General features: G+C 38.6%; 2 protein-coding genes across 2 annotated transcripts in view; one reads left to right on the top strand and one right to left on the bottom strand.

The window, feature by feature from the left end:
- Positions 1-10,465, top strand: part of LOC108925316 (teneurin-1-like) — a 263,460-nt gene extending 252,995 nt beyond the window's left edge. The window contains exons 26-32 of the mRNA XM_018737145.2: positions 688-860; positions 3,577-3,812; positions 4,427-4,720; positions 5,837-6,227; positions 7,857-9,077; positions 9,445-9,587; positions 9,673-10,465. Of these exons, the coding sequence (XP_018592661.2) occupies positions 688-860; positions 3,577-3,812; positions 4,427-4,720; positions 5,837-6,227; positions 7,857-9,077; positions 9,445-9,587; positions 9,673-10,428 (3,214 nt within the window). The 3' untranslated portion in view covers positions 10,429-10,465. The remainder of the gene's footprint in view (positions 1-687; positions 861-3,576; positions 3,813-4,426; positions 4,721-5,836; positions 6,228-7,856; positions 9,078-9,444; positions 9,588-9,672) is intronic.
- A 4,476-nt stretch (positions 10,466-14,941) lies between these two features.
- Positions 14,942-17,348, bottom strand: LOC108925419 (SH2 domain-containing protein 1A-like). The gene is made up of 3 exons (XM_018737317.2): positions 17,189-17,348; positions 16,460-16,523; positions 14,942-16,171 (listed from the first exon to the last, which is right to left on the bottom strand). Exons 1-3 carry the CDS (start codon positions 17,323-17,325, stop codon positions 16,010-16,012), a joined length of 363 nt encoding a protein of 120 aa, XP_018592833.1. The 5' UTR covers positions 17,326-17,348; the 3' UTR covers positions 14,942-16,009.
- Positions 17,349-20,192: the final 2,844 nt, after the last annotated feature.

A 20,192-nucleotide genomic window follows, 5' to 3' on the forward strand; every position in this document is an offset into this window, starting at 1 on the left:
AAACATCTGTGTAGATTTAATCAGAAAGATAAATGAAAACAAGTACACAAACGTAGCACTTATTTTTTACTAATAAAATTTATTAACATTTTCCATGACCCGTGGGGATTTCAAAATGCATTTAAATCAGAATTCTCCTGCAGTTCCTATAGGGACCAAATTACCACAGTCTTATATCTAGTAATTATAGAGGCGGTCAGTTGTTGTCCTCATTATCTAACCTAATCTTACATAGTGAAAGAGTTTTAAAAATATGATGTGTCAAAAAAGAAGTATTTCATTTCACTAATCACAAAGTAAAGCAACAGTGATTTAATTTGAGCTAATTATCTTATATAAACACATGTATAGCGCACCATAACATGAAGTGATCATCAACAATGGATAATGCTGCCACAGATCAGTGGTTCTGATAACCCCTGATAAAAGATGACAATAAAGGAATATTGCAATGAGACAAGATCTGTATAAATAGGGACAATTACTTAATCAACATAGATGACTGGGAATAAGCAGAATAATAACAGTCCAACATGTCATTATGACATGTCATGTCTGACACGTTAGCTGACCTCTGTGAACCTAAAAATTCTTTGGGAAAAGTGGTGACCCTTGTTTCTGCATGACATTCAGGAGGCAAAAACAATCCATAAAATTTTCTGGTTTTGTTTTGCTTCTTTTGGGCAGGTATAACACAGAGGGCCATCTCACCAATGTCACTTATCCTACAGGAGAAATTATGAGTTTCTATGGTAACATGGAAAGGTCTGTAAAAGTGGAAGTGGCTGAATCAGCCAATGAAAAGTTCACCACTGTCACCAACTTCTCAACCACTGGCACCACTTACGTGCTGCGACAAGGTCAGAGTCCCTGATTTTATTCCATAAAATTCATGATGTGTTTATTAGCCAGTAGAACCAAAAAGTTATCGAAAGAATGTATTCAGACAGGAAGTTAGGCCATGTATGGTTTCATGTCTTTAAATATGTCAGATATGTCATTTTTTTCTTTATTGTAGTTCATAAACTAATGAACAGCTAACATCAGATATTTTAAAACTTTTGTAAAACTGTTAAACTGTAAAACTATTATAAAGTTAAGGTAATTTATCCTATTTCTCCAAAACCAACATTTCTGCAGAACTTTATCATGTTGTAAGATGGTGGTATCAGTGGTTAGATATCATCAGCAGTTTTAGTGGGCCCAGCAAAAAAGTCATCATGAGTATCATCATGATTGCAAAAAAGAAAATGTATTTCTCAGATCACTGGTGTCAATGTCCTATCCTTAAAAACTAAACTGGTTCTCAGACCAGTGTTACCATGGTTTACTTTGCAGTGTTGCAATTGTTTTGTTGAAAACCACTCACGTAGGACAAGAAACAGTGGTAGCACCAGATATATTACAGCTGCAGGTGAAAGACCTATTGCAGACGTTGAAAAGAACAAATGAAATGAAAGACAAATGAAATACACATACATGCATACACACACACACACACACACACACACACACACTGCCTGAACCACTTGTCCCATACGAGGTCGCGGGGAGCTGGAGCCTAACCTGACAACACAGGGCGAGAGGCTGGAGGGGGTGGGGACATACCCAGGACGGGACGCCAGTCCGTCGCAAGGCATCTCAAACCCCAGACCCACCGGAGAGCAGGACCCGGCCCAACCCACTGCGCCACCGCGCCCCCCCCCCCCCCCACACAAATTAAATGAAAAATAATAATTTTAAAATAAAATAACTAAATAAATACACAAATAATTTTCAGAAACAAATTAATAAATAAATAATTTCCAGAAATTTGTATAGTAAGCAAAAAAGTGAATGTTCTGGTGGTGCTGAAAAGAAAAAGCAGATCACAGAAGACTTAGAAAAAGCAAAAATATATCAAAGTGAAATATTATAATTGGGGGCGTGGTGGCGCAGTGGGTTGGACCGCAGTCCTGCTGTCCGGTGGGTCTGGGGTTCGAGTCCCGCTTGGGGTGCCTTGCGGCGGACTGGCGTCCTGTCCTGGGTGTGTCCCCTCCCCCTCCGGCCTTACGCCCTGTGTTGCCGGGTAGGCTCCGCTTCCCCGCAACCCCATATGGGACAAGCGGTTCAGAAAATGTGTGTGTGTGTTGTATATCAAGTCACGTAGGCTTCCGCGGCCATTGTCATTAGACTGGAATTTAGCGTCTTCCGGAATAGACTGCATCGTCATAGAAACTAATCCCAATGTTTCGTTTCCTGTGTTGGAAACATCCTCAGGGTTCTGCATTGTCATTCTGCATCTCTCACCAATCTGCTTCTGTACTTGGAGACTGATGCCAGTACCCATAGAGATAGAAAAGCGTCCAAACAACTTCAACAAAGAAGATGGTTTCAAGTTATCACAAACATGGACTCCACTAATTTCATCTATCTCTACCAGATACGCTATGGACCAATCATCAAACAAACCCAAAGTTGAACAGCCAATAGATGAACAGCTCCCAGCTGGTACAGCCCTTCAAGGGAGTCTACATGTTGACAATAGGACCCCTTACTACCTATGACCCCGCCCACCGGCAGATACACGATCCAATTGTACCCCCGCTAACTACAGCCCTCCCACTGACTACTAGAAATACCGGAACTCCTCAATCAACCTACCAGACTACATCAATGATCTGTGAAGACAATGTCTAATGGTTCACAATGCAGAACCCTGAAGATGTTTCCAACATAGGCAACGAAACGTTGGGATTAGTTTCTACGACGACACAGCCTACTCTGGAAGACGCTAAATTCCAGTCCAGAAATTTGGTTTACAGGGATAGGCAGTGACATTTTTATTGATCCGACATGAAAAGGTTCTTTGTATTATTCTTCATAAGCACACAAATATCCAAATGCATTTCAAATTATTTAAACTGAAATTTCACTCGAGTTTGTTTCAGAAGTAAAATTCAGTTTTATACACACTATTATGTTTATTGTGCAGAAAATGGCATATTTACATTCCGTTCATTAATTTAGCTGACACTTTTCTCCAAAGCACCTTATAATAATAAGATAACTGGAATTATTTACCCTTATGTAAATACCTTGGCCAGGTGCATTACAGCACTATGTGAAAGTTGCACCTGCAACCTTCAGAAGTGAAGGCAACACCTCTAATCACTACACTATCAGCCGTCCCATATTTGATATTTGACCCATATACAGCTTTTTTCTAGGACTGCAGATAACTGATTACAAACTATGTTTTGTTGTGGTGGCAAAAAATTTTTTCCTATAAGAAGGAAAGCAGGTAATGTCAAGATGGTTTTGGTAAAAATGTATTTCGTCATCTCCTTTGATAGATAAGCAGCAGAAAGCAGCAAACAGTGGAAACACAGACAATTTTTTTCTTTTCAGTCTCAGATACTTACGTGATGCAGCATTGGTGCTGGAGACAGTTAGGCTGTACGTAAACAGGAAGTAAAGAGGAGCTGCCTTCACACAATGGTATAAATGTGGTAGATAAGGGAAGAAAATAGGATTTATCTAAGAACAAGAGAAAGGTGTCATACGGATCTTGTCTGCGATGCTCTTTTTCGACAGATCACACGCAGAGCATGTACCGAGTTAGTCCCGACGGCTCGCTCCACGCCGCCTTCGCCAGCGGAATGGAGGTGACACTCAGTGCAGAGCTGCATGTGTTAGCAGGTGTGATCAACCCCACGGTTGGCAAGTGTAATATCACGCTTCCCGGGGAGCACAACCCCAGCCTCATTGAGTGGAGACAGAGGCGAGAGCAGGCCAAGGGAAACCACATGGCCTTCGAGCGCCGGCTACGGGTATGCATTTCCACAGCGCCGCTGGCAACCCCCTAAACCACAAGCACCTAGACTGCAAACCTGTTGCTGCACTGTTGCTGCCTGGGATTATACTGCTGGGTGTACTTTGTCCCGCTGGCAGTGTGTTTATTAGAACATTATTTCCCCAGGATGAGGAACATAGGCAGCTAATGATGAAACCAAAATAAACCAGGCAATAAGAATGTGGGGTTTGGTATTGTTCACTTTTCATAACAAAATTTCCATTCTGATATAAATTATGTTCATGGCAGAGCTGCATGTGACACATTGGCATGGGAGAAACAAATGTCAACAACATTCTACTGATTTTTGTAGCCAAGATCCCAATGTGTATGCAAATTAAATGAAAACTATGTACAGTATGTAAGTAGGTAAAATAAGAAGAAATTCATTTAACTATATGCACGGGCCTTTTTGTAATCTGCTCTCAAAGCTTTTTTTAATTTCAAGCAGTTGTAACGTTCACCAAAAAAAAATAAGGTATGTGCTGTTTAATGGTTGCATTGCTTGTGTTATCAGTGTTCTCACAATTACTGTGCTATCCTAATGCTTTTATTGTGTCACTGATCTTGTGTTATTGTGTTCATCATCAGGCTCATAACAGAAATCTGCTGTCCATAGACTTTGACCAGGCTACACGAGTGGGCAAGATCTATGATGACCATCGCAAATTTACTCTCAGAATCCTCTATGACTCGATGGGCCGTCCCATCATATGGTCGCCCAGTAGCAAATACAATGAGGTCAATGTCACTTACTCATCGGCAGGCCTGGTGACCACCATTCAGCGGGGAAACTGGTCAGAGAAGCTTGAATATGACAATAGCAAGGTTGTCTCCAGAACCTGGGCAAATGGGCACACATGGAGCTACTCATTTCTCGAGAAGGTAATACAAGTTATACTCTCTCCCACCATACGTGGCCAGGCCTCAAAAAAAGTTAAAAAGTACTCTGGCTCCTCAATTTACGGATGTGACTAGGACCAGAATTCTGTTTGCAACATGTTATGTTTATAATTGCAAAGTCACTTTTACCACTAATTGACAATACGTAGAAATTTAATAATACAGATGTCTCAATTTATTTCGGTGCTTAGGCTGTGTAAGAAACATTTATTAGTAGCTTCAGTTGTATTTGTTTGTTTTCTATTTTTCCTCTCAAATAGGGGCGTTTTCTGCCAAACAGTATAAATAAGGAAGCGGCCTTTTTAAAACAACCGAAAGAAACCACACAAGGCATCAAACCAACCGAAACCCCCAAAATACAAACATTGTACATAGGAAAAATACATTAGTGTATTTTTTTTACATGTTTTTGTAATCTCTAAGAGCTAAATTATAATAATAGCAGGTATTTACTTTCACATTCAGCTGAAAATTTTTTTAAATTTCCTCATAATGAAAATTTTCAATGGAAACTTATAGCAAATTTTCGTCTGTTACTTGGACATTTTTTGAGATTTGCATTTGTAGTTAGAAGGGCCTTAGTCTATTTTAGTAACCTTAAAGACTATTTTAATAACCTTAAAATAATCACAACAATCGTTTACTTTGAACCGGGATTAAAAAGCTAGGCTCCTGTGGGTGACAGACATGTACACATCATTTTCACTGTTAGTGTTGGGAAACTTTCAATGTCTTGAGTCAGTCATGCATGTTCCATTTTCCACTTAGCATACAAATGCATGACTAATTAAACATTTTTGACTGTTACAAAATTCACTCACTATTCTCTCTCATTCTAAAGTCCTTAACGTTTTGCTGTTTACCTGCTTGTGTTTGGTTTCTCACAAAAAACTGTGTAATTTTCATTCATCATGAGCTCACCTTTTCTTGAGTTCTTTCTCTACTTGTTGATTGATTTGACCAAATGCAATTACAATGTTGAGAGGTGTTTTTGGTGATTTGTTGTTCATAGACATTTACATGAAGGTGCCTCGATGCAGGTAGTCTCTGACTCAATTCAACAGGGATATTGACCACTTTTTATCCACATGGCTGCAGTCCGTCGTTCTGCTTCTGCACAGCCAGCGGAGGTACATCTTCGAGTACGACCAGACAGATCGTCTCCTGTCAGTCACCATGCCAAGCATGGTGCGCCACAGGCTGCAATCCATGCTGTCCGTGGGCTACTACAGAAACATCTACAGCCCCCCAGACAGCAGCAGTGCATCTGTGATCCAGGATTACGCTCACAACGGACGTCTACTCCAGACCCTATATGTGGGTACGGGCCGTCGTATACTCTACAGGTATACAAAGCAGTCTCGCCTGTCGGAGATCTTATATGACACCACCCTGGTGACCTTCACTTACGATGAGTCATCTGGTGTGGTCAAGACCATCCACCTCATGCACGAGGGCTTCATCTGCACTATCAGATACAGGCAAACAGGTATGCAGCGTGCTCTGTGTGCTTCCTTTATTTCACTTTGTACTCACTGACTGAAAGTGTTGCTTAAGATAGGAAACTGAAACTGTCAAATGACGTATTAGTAATGCAGTTATCACTGATTTAATAGGTGATTAAAAGAAAAACTTTTTATTGTAGAAAATTCTAAATCCATCTTGCGATTTACCTAAGTTTGTTTAGCCTTGCAGAAGTTCTCCAGAAGTACATTGCCTAAAACCCCACACTGAAAAGAGTTGCCATGACTCATGTATTTGTGGTGCCTTTTAGAGCAGTCCAACCTTTTCTGGTTGTGTCATCTTGGTTAGAGGTACTGGTCTCAGACCCCTTTACCAGTTTACACAGAAAGACTGCTACTTTCAAATGCAAACTTTCCTTTAACACTTCAAGCATGAAACGTACGATGAAGTATGGCCGAAAAAAAAAAAAAAAAAAAACATTTTTTCATGCTGACGTCTACCTATAATCATTGAACGTGTGTTAATTTCATTATCTTTGCAAACAGAGATTTAACAACAGGAATTTAACAAAGACATTATTCTGCACCTCATAACCTACACTATATTAGCATTTTTCAGTTTATAAATGGATGTGATTACAGTTTTTAAGTCAATAGTGTATTGAAAGATAGCTCCACAAAACACTTACACAGAACTTTGTTCTATATCAGATGGCCCCATTATGTGAAATAACACTAAATGTAATCTGAAATCAGAATAATATCCATAATCTTTATCATAAGAGAGTGAGTGAAAGGCAGCATAAAGAGTTAAGTTTCAATGAGTTTTCTTTTTTTTTTTTTTTTTAACTGCAGCACTTCTGTTTGCAGCAAATATTTTTAAATGGGCTATATTTGTCTTGTAAGGAGTATTTGTGCTTTGACTCATTGCTTTAATTTTCTTGCGTGCCATGCTGTTTCAGTTATGTCACAGGCTAATGTGGATACACGTAATGAAACCGAAGCATCTGCCAGAAGAAGATTAGCACTTGATTTATGCTTGTGTGAAACTTAATGTCCTGATATTTGGAGCCATATTGCCTATGTTATCATAACTATTGTCCTTAGATTCAATTATGTTTCACAATTAAAGGTTGATTGTTGTACAAAAGCAATTAACTATTGTCAGTAAGGGGTCGTTAGGTGGCGAAGTATGGGAGTTTGTGTTCGCTGTTCATTAATCATTTATTGAATTATATTGACTTGTTGGCTGTATGTAAACAATTAACCTTTCATAAGGGGTGGCCACCATTTATTCTTCTGCATGCAAATCACACCTTTTAATGGTTACTATGTGCTATAACTGTTCCGTGACAGATTTTCTGAAAATTTTGTAAAGATCAGATTTTCATTCACAGATAAAAAAATAAACCCATTTGTCTAATTTAAGTAGAAATTTAAATAATTCGAAGAGATATCATTAAAATAATATCATAACTATGCTATACCAATGGTTTAAATTTGAAGAAAGCAGTTTCTACTGTTTTTAGCTTGGATGACAGAAGCATTCATCTGAATAAATAGCCTTTTGTGTTCAGTTTATAACTGAAAGTTCCTAGTACAATAAAATATTAACATTATTTGAATGAAAGAAATCTTTTGTCCTCCCTTTCTAGGTCCACTTGTAGGACGCCAGATTTTCAGATTCAGTGAGGAGGGACTTGTGAATGCCAGATTTGACTACAGCTATAACAACTTCAGGGTGACTAGCATGCAAGCCATGATTAATGAAACCCCACTTCCTATAGATCTCTATCGCTACGTTGATGTTTCTGGGCGAATTGAGCAATTTGGCAAATTCAGTGTCATAAATTATGACCTTAACCAAGTTATCACAACCCATGCCATGAAGCACACCAAGATCTTTAATGCTAATGGACAAGTGATAGAAGTTCAGTACGAAATTTTGAAGTCTATTGCCTACTGGATGACGGTGCAGTATGATGTCATGGGTCGTACCACCATCTGTGATATCAGAATAGGTGTAGACAACAACATCACACGTTATTCATATGAATATGATGCAGACAGCCAGCTCCAGACTGTTTCGGTGAACGATCGACCACAGTGGCGCTACAGTTACGACCTGAATGGTAACATCAACTTACTGAGTCATGGCAACAGCGCCCGACTGACCCCACTGCGTTATGACATGCGGGACCGAATCACGAGGCTTGGGGATATACAGTACAAAATGGACGAAGATGGCTTTCTGCACCTACGGGGCAATGATGTGTTTGAGTATAACTCCAATGGACTCCTCACCAAAGCATACAACAAGGTTTCTGGAAACAGTGTCCGTTACCGATACGATGGCCTCGGTCGACGGCTGGTCAGCCATTCCAGTACTGGTGAGCACCTTCAGTTCTTTTATGCCGATCTTGCCAACCCAACAAGGGTTACCCACATGTACAACCATAGCAGCTTGGAAATTACCTCGTTGTATTATGACCTCCAAGGACACCTCATAGCTATGGAGCTGAGCAGTGGAGAGGAGTATTATGTAGCCTGTGATAACTCTGGGACTCCATTAGCAGTTTTCAGCAGCCGAGGACAAATTGTGAAGGAGATTCTTTATACGCCTTATGGAGACATATACCAGGACACCAACCCAACTTTCAGGCTGATCATTGGCTTCCATGGTAGTCTCTATGATCCCCTTACTAAACTGGTCCATCTGGGACGGAAGGACTATGATGTAGTGGCTGGCCGTTGGACCACTCCCAACTATGACTTGTGGACTGAGCTGAGTGCAAATCCAAAACCTTTCAATCTGTACTCATTTAAAAAGAACTGTCCAGCTGGGGACCTACAGGACGTGACTCAGTTCACACAAGGTGAGGCACAAATTCATGGATTAATTAGCTTTTATTGGGACACTGCCATCAACCTGAAGTTTACTGTATGACATCCATTGATATCAAATTACTGTCTAAAAACAATGAGATTTAGGAACTAGTGGACTAAACAATGAAATAACTGGGAAAACTAGATTTTTTTTAACCTTTTTATAGACCTGAAATGAATTGTTAATGAAATTAAATATCCATTCTGTTCAGGTAAGTATAGAAATATGATAGATGTTTTTATTCTTTTTTACAGAGTTACTTTAAGTACAGATAACTGATGACCAACCAGATGTTTATAGATTTTTAGTTTTATCATACTGTGTATAAGTTGTCTTGTTTGGTTTTTGTTCCCCAGACATTGGTAGTTGGTTGCAATTGTTTGGCTTCCAGCTTCATAATGTGGTACCTGGCTTCCCTAAACCGGATGTAGAGAACACAGAACAGACTTATGAACTTAAGAAGACCCAAACCAAAACACAGGACTGGGATCCCAGTGAGGTGAGAGGAATCAGAATCATTTCAGTTGTACGTAAATGATTGTGCTGAACACATTAACATGGGAAACCCCCAATGTCTCTGTCAGGCGGTCCTGGGCATACAGTGTGAGCTGCAGAAGCATCTAAGGACTTTCATCTCTCTAGAGCGCCTGCCCATGAACCAGGTCAGTACATCCATTGGGCAGTGCCGCAGACAGATGCCAAGTTTCTCTGCCATGCCATCCATCTTTGGGAAGGGCATCAAGTTTTCTATTGTGGATGATGTTGTTTCCGCAACTGTCATTGGAGTAGCCAAGGAAGACAGCAGACGTATTGCGGCCATCCTTAACAATGCTATCTACCTTACGGGCCTGCATTTCACAATTGATGGCCGGGACACCCACTACTTTGTCAAGCTGGGCCCGTTGGAGGAGGATCTGGTGACTATTGGAAACAGTGGTGGTGGGCGTATCCTGGAGAATGGCCTCAACATCACCGTATCTCAGATGACATCAGTTGTTAATGGTAGGACTAGACGTTTTGCTGACATCCAGCTGCAGCATGGTACCCTTTGCTTCAACATACACTATGGTGCCACCAAGGAAGAGGAGAAGGCTCATGTGTTGGAGCTGGCTCGCCATCGAGCTGTGGGACAGGCATGGATTCAGGAACAGAAGAAAGTGCAGGAAGGTGAGGAAGGTTCCAGGGTGTGGACAGCTGGGGAGAAGCAGCAGCTGCTAACCACAGGGAGGGTGCTGGGCTACGACGGTTACTTCATTCTGTCGGTGGAGCAGTATCTTGAACTTTCTGACAGTGCCAACAACATTCAGTTCATGAGACAGAGTGAAATTGGAAAGAGGTAACAGTGGTAGCATACTTTCTTTCTTTCTTTCACCAAAGACTGCCTGTTTTTAGACATTTAATTATTTATGCTACTGTTTTTCTAGAATAACTGTGTGCGTGTGTGTGTGTGTGTATTCAGAAAGGAAAACTGGAGAAATATCCTAATGCCTTTAATGGTAGTAAATGATGGTATTTTATTATTGTTTCATTTCGACTTTGTTTTTATGGCTTTCTATGTTATAATTTTTCTTGTCATTTTCTCAGAGTGGTGTAGCTTTCCTGTACCGGGTTGAATTTTTTCTCCTGTATATATTATCTACTAGCTCTGCTGTTTAATTCAGACATGCTAGAAATGTAGAGTCAAAACATACAGTATTTATCATATTATATTTCCTTTAAGTTAATATAAAATGCAGCATGGATTCTGCTATGCAGAAAATAAAAAATAAGTATAATTAAAGTAAGTTGTAAACCATAAGATAAAAGCGTGGTCAGTTCCCCTATTTTAATACGAAATGCTAACAAGTCTTTAAAAACATCTTAAATTTTAATCTATTATACTACCCTTGCTTTGTTTCAGCATATGATGGTCAAACAAGCTATTTCAGTATATAGTGTTACTCATGAGTAATTGTAAATAGCAAGTGCTTTAATAACACCCATTCATAAGTGATTTTTTTTTTTTTTCAAAAATAGTGCAATGACAATTATTCAAAATGAGAATTTACTTTTCTACAAATTATCACAACAAAGCAGATGTCTGTGCATTATATAGATATAATGCTTCATTTTTTAACAGTTTGTGCCTTTTTCTTTGTAATGAAATATGCCTGAAATGCAGAATAAGGAATATTTGGCTCCAACCAGTGTTCCACAATATAGGTCTGTACCTGACATAACAGTAGTGCAATATTTCAGAATCTGATGAAATAAATTGATAATCAAAAAATTTTTATTTCATTAAAATTTTGTTTTGGTATTTCAATGGTCAGATATTCTTTTTAGTTGACTACACAGTATTAAATTTGTTGGACATTTTGGCCCTCAAGAAGCTACTCTGATAAAATTTGTGCATGTTTGTATTGTATATTTTCTTGATCATTATTTCAGAATGACTCAAGGTGGAAAATATGGCATCATACTAAAATTGTGTCTCATGTAAACTTTTTTAAATGCTTTTTTTGTTCTGACCTAGATTAATAAACTTCTCATAATTGGTGCACGACCTAAGCCATGTAACTGTTATAGCATTGGTTCTGTCATTACTTCTTTGTTTTCTTTGAAGGATGCATAGGGAACGTGAGGAAAATGATCTTTTGCAATATGTTTTTATGGAATAATTGCAGGACTGTCCTAGAGCACAGTTCTGAACCAGTTTAAGGTGCACAGTCAGCACTGGATCATCACAATGGTTTCTTTTTACACTTTCAGTTAGGGAGGATGAAAGCAGAGGGGCATTGCAAATATAAGGTCCTTAGATGCTCTTTAAATCACCACTGTTTTAGAAATTTATGTTACATCACCTTTGTAAAAAATGTTAAAGCAGTTTATGTTTTTTTCAAAGGTTCTGTATAGCAGCTAGTAGCATAGTGGTTAGTGTTACTGCCTTTAGGCCCAAAGGTTGCAGGGTCAATCCCCACCTCCAGCTATATCCCTGAACAAAGCACCTCTCCTGAATTGTTCCAGTACAATTACTTAGCTGTCTGAATAGGTAAGTAATTGTAAGTTGCTTTGGAGAAAAGCATCAGCTAAATGAATAAATGTGGCTTTGATGTTGAAAGTCATTTTGATTTCAAAGTGGCACATAGACATGAAGAAACTTACACAATCTACCCATGAATATGTTGAAATATAAAATAATATTTAGCATCTTTGTTTTTATGAGCTGTCTATGTGACATATTCATGCTGAAAAAATATTGTTGCACCTTTACAAATTCTTTAGATTTGTATCTGAGGGTGAGTTTTTATTGAAGGAAAAAAGACATTAATAGAATAAATAATTAATGGCTGCTTCTCGTCTACCTTGTGGAACTCGAGAACCATAACTTGGGGAATTTCCATGCATACCTGCATTGCATACAGACATACACATATATATTCGATCGGGTTCCAAATAAGTATTGTTTTAAGAATGACAACATTGCACTTATTAACTAATGTAAGTATGAAAAAGGGCTGCAGTTTCTGCCAAACAAAAGGGTATAAGTTTAAAACCCATTTGGCTAATTTGTCAGTATTAGGTAGCGTGTAACACATTAAGGATTTTATGTACCAACTGCTGAACATAGCTGCTTTTAATGTAGACACCTGCTATATCAGGTCATAGTGGCCTCTATCTTTAGAAGCTGCATATTTTCCACAAATTAGATTATAGAATTTTTACCTTTTGGAGTTATAACAAGTTTCCATATACTCATACAGTTTTTATTTCATAATGGAACATTTTTTATAAGCGTGTACATTGCTAACAGCTAATTAGATGCATATTAAATTGAGTAGTTCTTTTAGAAATCTGTGTCCACAGAAAATCTGGGCTTTAGCAGCACTGAGTGGGATGAAGCATTTTAGCTTGTTCTTTTACGCATGGGGACCTTGTGCCAGCATCCTTTCCAGATGTTCTGGGTGATGATTATTGGACTCATCCTCCTAACACGGAAGCCTGGAGATAACAGAATCACATTCTTCACATTTTACCTTATTTTAAGGAATCACCATGGAAGCAAATACATCCTGGCTATGAGACAAATTTAATGTGTAATACTAAACTGCATTGACTTTTATCTTGGTAGTGGCATGGTCTGTATTTTTTGAAACTTGTTTCAGGGATCCATTGGATTAGTTTCTGTATCACTATCTATTGACCGTAACCCTGTTAAGAGACATCGTGACTTTCACTTTGAGTAAGGAATATAAACAAAAGTTTCATTCTGCTTGTGAAATATGATGTTTTTTGGCTTTTGTTCCAGATGAAAAAATTTAGCTTTCATTTTGTATCCTTTTTTGGGTATACTGATTTATTTTCTCATTGTCTCTAAGTATTAAATTGTCTAATGAGAAATAATCCTGTGTGACTTCTGTAAAACTTCTAATAGGCATAATTTCAAATTGAAATGATAGCTGTGTGGACACAATAGTTTTGAATGGTTTACTTTCAATTTTTTTGAATATACTGTATGTTATGGTATTGTAAATCTATCTATCTATCTATCTATCTATCTATCTATCTATCTATCCATCTATCTGAAGCAGAAAACACAAACCTTTATTATTCTTGTATTAAAATTGAGTACATTTTGGTGAATTCTACCTTGCAATGGCACAAACCGATGGTTGCAGCTGTTTGTTACCACACACAGAATGGCTGACCAGCAAGCTGTAATCCCTATTCTAATTTTTGGTTCAAAGGCATGTGTCTGTCACACAGCCAATAGCTGTAAAGACATTGAAAACCAATATACTGAGTGTGAGACTTTAAATAAGAGGAAGTGCTTTGAACTTTTAACTTTGGAAAATAAATGTGCAAACCCAGCATGTTTATGTGCCATCATGTTTTGTGTGTAACACAAACTTACATGGGTCTCAGCTGAGTCCTGTTACATATAATACGTACACAATACAGAGAAAAGTCCATGGTAATAAATTGAAGGCAAAAGATTGTACTGTACATAATGCAGAAAGAAATGTACAAATATAGTACTGTACATAATGCAGAAAGAAATGTACAAATATTTAAGATAAAGTTGACAGTATCTGAGATGTACAGAATGATTAACAGCCTTTTAATTACACCAAATACAGGTCATACTTATACTGACAGACTTTTGAACTACTAAATGAAAACAGATGAAGACATATCATTATGTTTTATGCTTATAAAGAAATTTGTCATTATCAGTATGTCTAGTTTGAAAAATATAATCCTGATTTTGGATTGTATTGTTTAATCATGAAACACTGATGTTAATACACACACACACATTTTCAGAACCGCTTGTCCCATACAGGGTCACGGGGAACCGGAGCCTACCCGGCAACTCACGTCTCAAACTGATGTTAATATAATGAATAAAAATGCCTACAATGGAAAAAGACTGTAGAAACCAGCAATGTTGTAAAATCAATTATAGCTCAATAACATTAACATGCTATATTGTTAAGATGTAGCTTTTTGACTTCCTCTTCTAGCTGATTTCATTACTTATTAAATCATAACTCGTATATCAATCAGTGGATTTCTCAGTTAAAATTAAAAATACATTTTTCTGAACCACTTGTCCCATACGGGGTCATGGGGAACCAGAGCCTACCCGGCAACACAGGGCATAAGGCCGGAGGGGGAGGGGACACACCCAGTACGGGACGCCAGTCCACGCAAGGCACCCCAAGCAGGACTCAAACCCCAGACTCACCAGGGAGCAGGACCCGGTCCAACCCACTGCGCCACCACACCCCCTAAAATAAAAATATTTGTATGCTATTACTATCTATTACAGAAGCATGAAAATTCTAGCATATTCATAATTGCCCTAACATAGGGTGCAGCAGGACATGCATTTCTGTCAGCTCATTTAGTATCTTACATATAAACAGTTTAAAGATTCTATTATAAACATGAGAACATTATTGTTATTATTAATATATTTCTTTAAATGCTTGCACCTTTTATTCATGTATTACCTTTTCAGGTGACTCTAATTGTCCTTAGTGTATATAAACATGAGCATGGCAATATCCTGCAATGGACTGATCTCCCTTCCACATAGTTTTTGTTTCTTTGCACTGCCATATAGGTTTTTCTGCATTAGGGCAACAGATACTGAACTGGATTTTTTTTTTTTTAATTTATTGTTTGGTCATTTAAGACTGGAACGCCTCCTTTTGGCATGTAAAGATAGCTGTTTCATTAAACAATAAGTTGCTAAATAATTCCTTTACAATGAATAATTACTTATTCTAATGCAGAGTTTCAGGGGTCCAGAGTCTATCCTTGAGGCATAGGGCTAAGCAAGGTACATGCTGGATGGGATATCAGTTGATTGCAGGACAGTCACACACACATTCACAAACTACAGGCAAATTGGGAGTCACCTATCTTACTGAAACACATGTTTTTTGGACTACGGTGGGAGGGAACCAGAGCATCTAAAGGAAACGCAGTCAAACACGGGGAAAATATGTAACCTCCACACGGAAGCCCAGGTGCTGTGAGGCACTTGTGTCACATGCAAAGTAATTATTGCATATGAATTGGAACAGGTATAACTGCTTCTTGACTAATTAATTTCTAGGTTAGTTCACTGAGGAATGCAGAAATAAGAATTTCATTTTGCAGTTTTTAAGCAGGGGATAACAGCGTTAAACTTAAAAAAATGCTAGGAATAAAATTAAAATATTAGAGTGTATGTATGTATGACATAATTCAGTTTGGGAGTAATCAAGATTCAGCTGAATTCTGTTTTCTCTCAGTTTATCTATGGATGTTTTTCTGTGAGGTGTCCTTAGCATTCGTCAAATTCTTGGCGGGATCCATGGCCTGGAAGAGGTTAAAAACCTCTTGGATTTCAGTCTTTGTTTCCAGAACGAGATAGATGTGCTTGTCTTATTTACTGTGCATTAGGACTGCAGGCCTTCTTTCAGTATCTGTCCTTTCCACAGGAATAGGGTAAAGCAGGGGTATTACAATGCCTTTATCTGGTTTCTGGAAGTATGCTATTAAGTTTTTGATCTTCCGAAAGAGTCGTTCTTGGACACCAGGGGCTGCCTGCAATACAAACGGTACAATCTGAACAATCCGTGCTGCAACCCTCTCATTTCTATCTTAAAATACATTAGAAGAGATAAAAGTTCCGCTTTTGCACACTTTGAGGCAGAACGTTACTGAGGTGTCATCTGCAGCAACACATATCTACAGATCTAAGTGTTGCAGATGTTCAACCTGAAGCTGCTTCTGTGTAGTCTTTAGCAACACCTCTGACACTGCCTCACACTCATCATATACCACATGACATGGCGGGAGAGACATGAGGGTTTCAAACTTAATATGTCTCACCTCTGTAGTCCACAGCCCGCCTTCAACCTGGCGCACTCGGTATGTGTAAACAAAGCCTTTGAACCTATAAGCCAAAGTGCAGGAGATTCCAAAAGACAACTGTTAGTTTATTTAGTATAAATGTAAGTAGCAAGGGTAATCCTGAAATACTTTGCCTGGAAATCCTAGAATGAAATTTCTTGAAGCTTCTACTCTTTAGTAGCTGATATTTATAAAACAAACTTGATTGCCAAGAGCATGTGTTCATGTAGCTGACACATTTTTTCCCAAAGTAACTTACAACTATTTACCCATTTTTTTTTTTTTTATAGCTAGATAGTTCAACTATGCCTAAGGAACCTACAGCTAACAGCAGGATTTGAACCTGCAACTTCTGCATACAAAGACAGCAACACTACCTACTATGCTACCAATTGCCTGCGTTAACTTCCCTAAGAAAGAGGATTTCAGGTTGAGCTGGGTTAGACTCCAGCTTGCCGCGACCCCCCTCAGGACAAGCAATTTCAGGCAATGTGTGTGTGCATGATGTAAATGATCTTTACTAAATACAACAAGTATGAAAAATGTTAAACGCTACATCAGGTGTGTGTGTGTATATATATATATATATATATATATATATATAAACAGATATCTACAAAAGAAAGGTTTTTTTTTTTTTTAAATTTCATTATTGCCCATACAAAATATAGGATAGACAGATTGAAGGTATAATTTTGAGATACTTACAAAACGCAAAGACAATAAGCCCCAGGCACAGTTTCACTGTTGCGTATTAAATAGCTGCCATCCTTTCCATTTGCACTTAGAAGCCTCTCTCCAGTCACTCTGCTGATGGCCCCATGGTAAATAGACAGGGACTCCATTGTATTCTGATGCACAAGGACAAGCTGTGTGCACTGCCAAAGAAGTTATGACTGTGCACGTGTTGTGCAGGAAACAAGATAACTCGGCAGGAAATATCATCATAGACCTCAGTCAAGAAAAAAAAAAAAAAGGCATGGTATGGCATGTCTATAAAGTACAAATACATATTATTATTTTTTTCAATGAATCATTTCAAGGAGTAAGGAGTTAATTTAATTTGAATGAGATTCTCATAAGAACATATTGCCTGCACAGGCTTCCATCTGCAGCCGTGACTGAAAGGAAGACCAGCTGTCATTCATGATGTATACATTACACTTGACATTTTGGGTGCAAAGACTTGAGTGTTACTCTCAGCTCTCCAGTGAACTTCTGACATGCATGAATATGACTTGTTACAGTGTCAGAAGCCATTCATCACACAACCACATGGTTGCAATGGGTGTACCCCGATACATGGCCTCCCTTCCAGTAGCAGGTATGTTATGTAGACTACCACTTTGCTCTGTCCCACAATTTACTGGCAATTGCTATGTGGAGCTATTTCCAGTGCTTGATGGAGTATTAGCACATCAAGGTGGAGAGATTTCAAGTTCCCTGGATGCTTCACCCTCCCTACAGGCACAGATTCTGAGAATCTTCTGGGATGGACTGTCATGGTTTCTCTTCTCCTCTTGGAAAGTAAATTTTCCAGGGACAATAATCTGGATGCACAAACTTTAACCTCATTGGATTTTGCTGCACATGTTTTGCAGAAAGAAATTAAGCTACTCTCACTGAAGTCCAAAGATGCTCACTTCTTACAGCATCCAGATAAACTTGTCCTGCAGGTTCACCCATGGGTCCAATGGACAGGAAAGGTAATCCACAAAATGGGAATACAAAAAAGCAAAAAATATATAATATATAATACAAAATTTAAAAAGTGTCTGGCAGTGAATCTTCTGTCTGAACAGCACCTAATATTTCATCTCAAAGACTGCACTGAAAAATGGTGACTTGGCAGGCTACAGCAGTAAACTGAATTTAGTGTCATATTCCCAGAATCTGCCCTGGACAGTCCAAGTCTTGTGGCATGAAGGATTATCCTAATGAAAGAACTCCCAGACTGAAATATGGATGCACTGCAGACATGAAGGCCAGAATCTAATTAGCACCAGTGTTCAAATAATCTGTAGCATTAAAATGTTTCCAAAAATTACAATCCACACCATCCTATCTCAATCATAAACCCAGATCTGACAGGCTGGATGGACAGTTTTCACCATATATATATATATATCACCATATAGACAGACTCAAGGGCATACACACTGAACTGCTTGTCCCATACAGGGTCACGGGGAACTGGAGCCTACCCAGCAACACAGGGCATAAGGCCAGAGGGGGGAACAGGGACACAACCAGGACGGGACACCAGTCTGCCGCAAGGCACCCCAAGCAGGACTCGAACCCCAGACCCACTAGAGAGCAGGACCCGGTCCAACCCACTGCACCCTCGCACCACTGCACCCTCCCTGGACTCAAGCACTTTTCACTAAATCTTTGTTCCTCCTATTAGGTTGAAGCTACAGGAATAGGATGCCTCAGACCAACTCCTCCAGCATCCAGTGGTTGTTTTCCACAACACATTTTGAACAAATGCAATTTCAGGTGTACAGAGTATTGAAAGCTGTTGCATTATAGTGCTATGAGTACAGTGGTATGGCAATCATTTATGGATTCAGAATTTCAAACAGAAACCTGTTACGCTTCTGGACATAAGATGACTTTCCATAATTGTTCCATAATTGGGGGACAAAGTTGTGCTTTAGAGTTCTTATGGAAGAATTAATCCAGTCCTCTATGACTTCTGTTTCTAACTTAATAAAGACACACACATAGGTAACAGAAAATTATTTTTATTTCAGATATAGATTCATACAGATCTTAAGGAAGGGAAAATAAAATTTAGATTCATAACTAAGTATTTTATGTGTAATTATTTATAGTAACATGCGTGTGAACATAATGTATCCATAAACACAGTTTTATACTTTAATGACAAAATGGACTGAACGCTAAACCTATTTTCCAGAATGAAGTTTGTTAAGGTTATAAATACATAGATATATATACTATTTAATGGATATAGACTGACAGTTTGTTTAATAGAAAACATTACCTACAAAGTTACAACATTTCAACAACCGTGACAGCGATGCCACATATGCTGTTTACACAATATATGAGAAGGTGGATTATCTTCAATTTTCTAATTAAAGAAAGCTACTTTCTTTTTCATTAAGCAAGGTTTTTAATTTTTTGTCAAAGATTATAATTTACTTTTTGATTTTAGTAGGAATATTGGCACCCCCAAAAATGATGCACCCAAGAAATTGCAGAGAATCTCCCAATTATAATAGCGGCTTTGGATCAGAGTAAGCTCATGCTCAGGCAGAAGAGAATGTGGTGTGTTGCAAAAGCAGACCAGAAACAAATACATTTCAAGATCCTTTCCACTGGCTTCTTAATATCCCATATGTTGCAATACTATGATAAGCGTGATCCATTGGAGTGACTTTGTATATTACTGTGAGATGGAGCTCTGCCTTGAAAGAGCTGCCAGTGTTCCTGAGGTGAACCCCAAAACTGCTGTGAAAGATTGCTGTCATTAAGTTCTGCTGTAGCCATTTGTGATCACAGGGCTTTACATCCTGTATCTCACAAGGGGACAGACATCTCGGACCCTTCTGACATGTCAGATTAATGGCACTTCACAGTGTTCTCCGTTGACACTGAAGAAAAGTACTATTTTACATCTAACTTGCATTTTTAATCTGTATCTGACTTCACACAAGAACAAGCAGGGGCAGGCCTGCAGACC

Source organism: Scleropages formosus, chromosome 13 (genome assembly GCF_900964775.1).
Source record: "Scleropages formosus chromosome 13, fSclFor1.1, whole genome shotgun sequence".
Lineage (NCBI taxonomy): Eukaryota > Metazoa > Chordata > Actinopteri > Osteoglossiformes > Osteoglossidae > Scleropages > Scleropages formosus.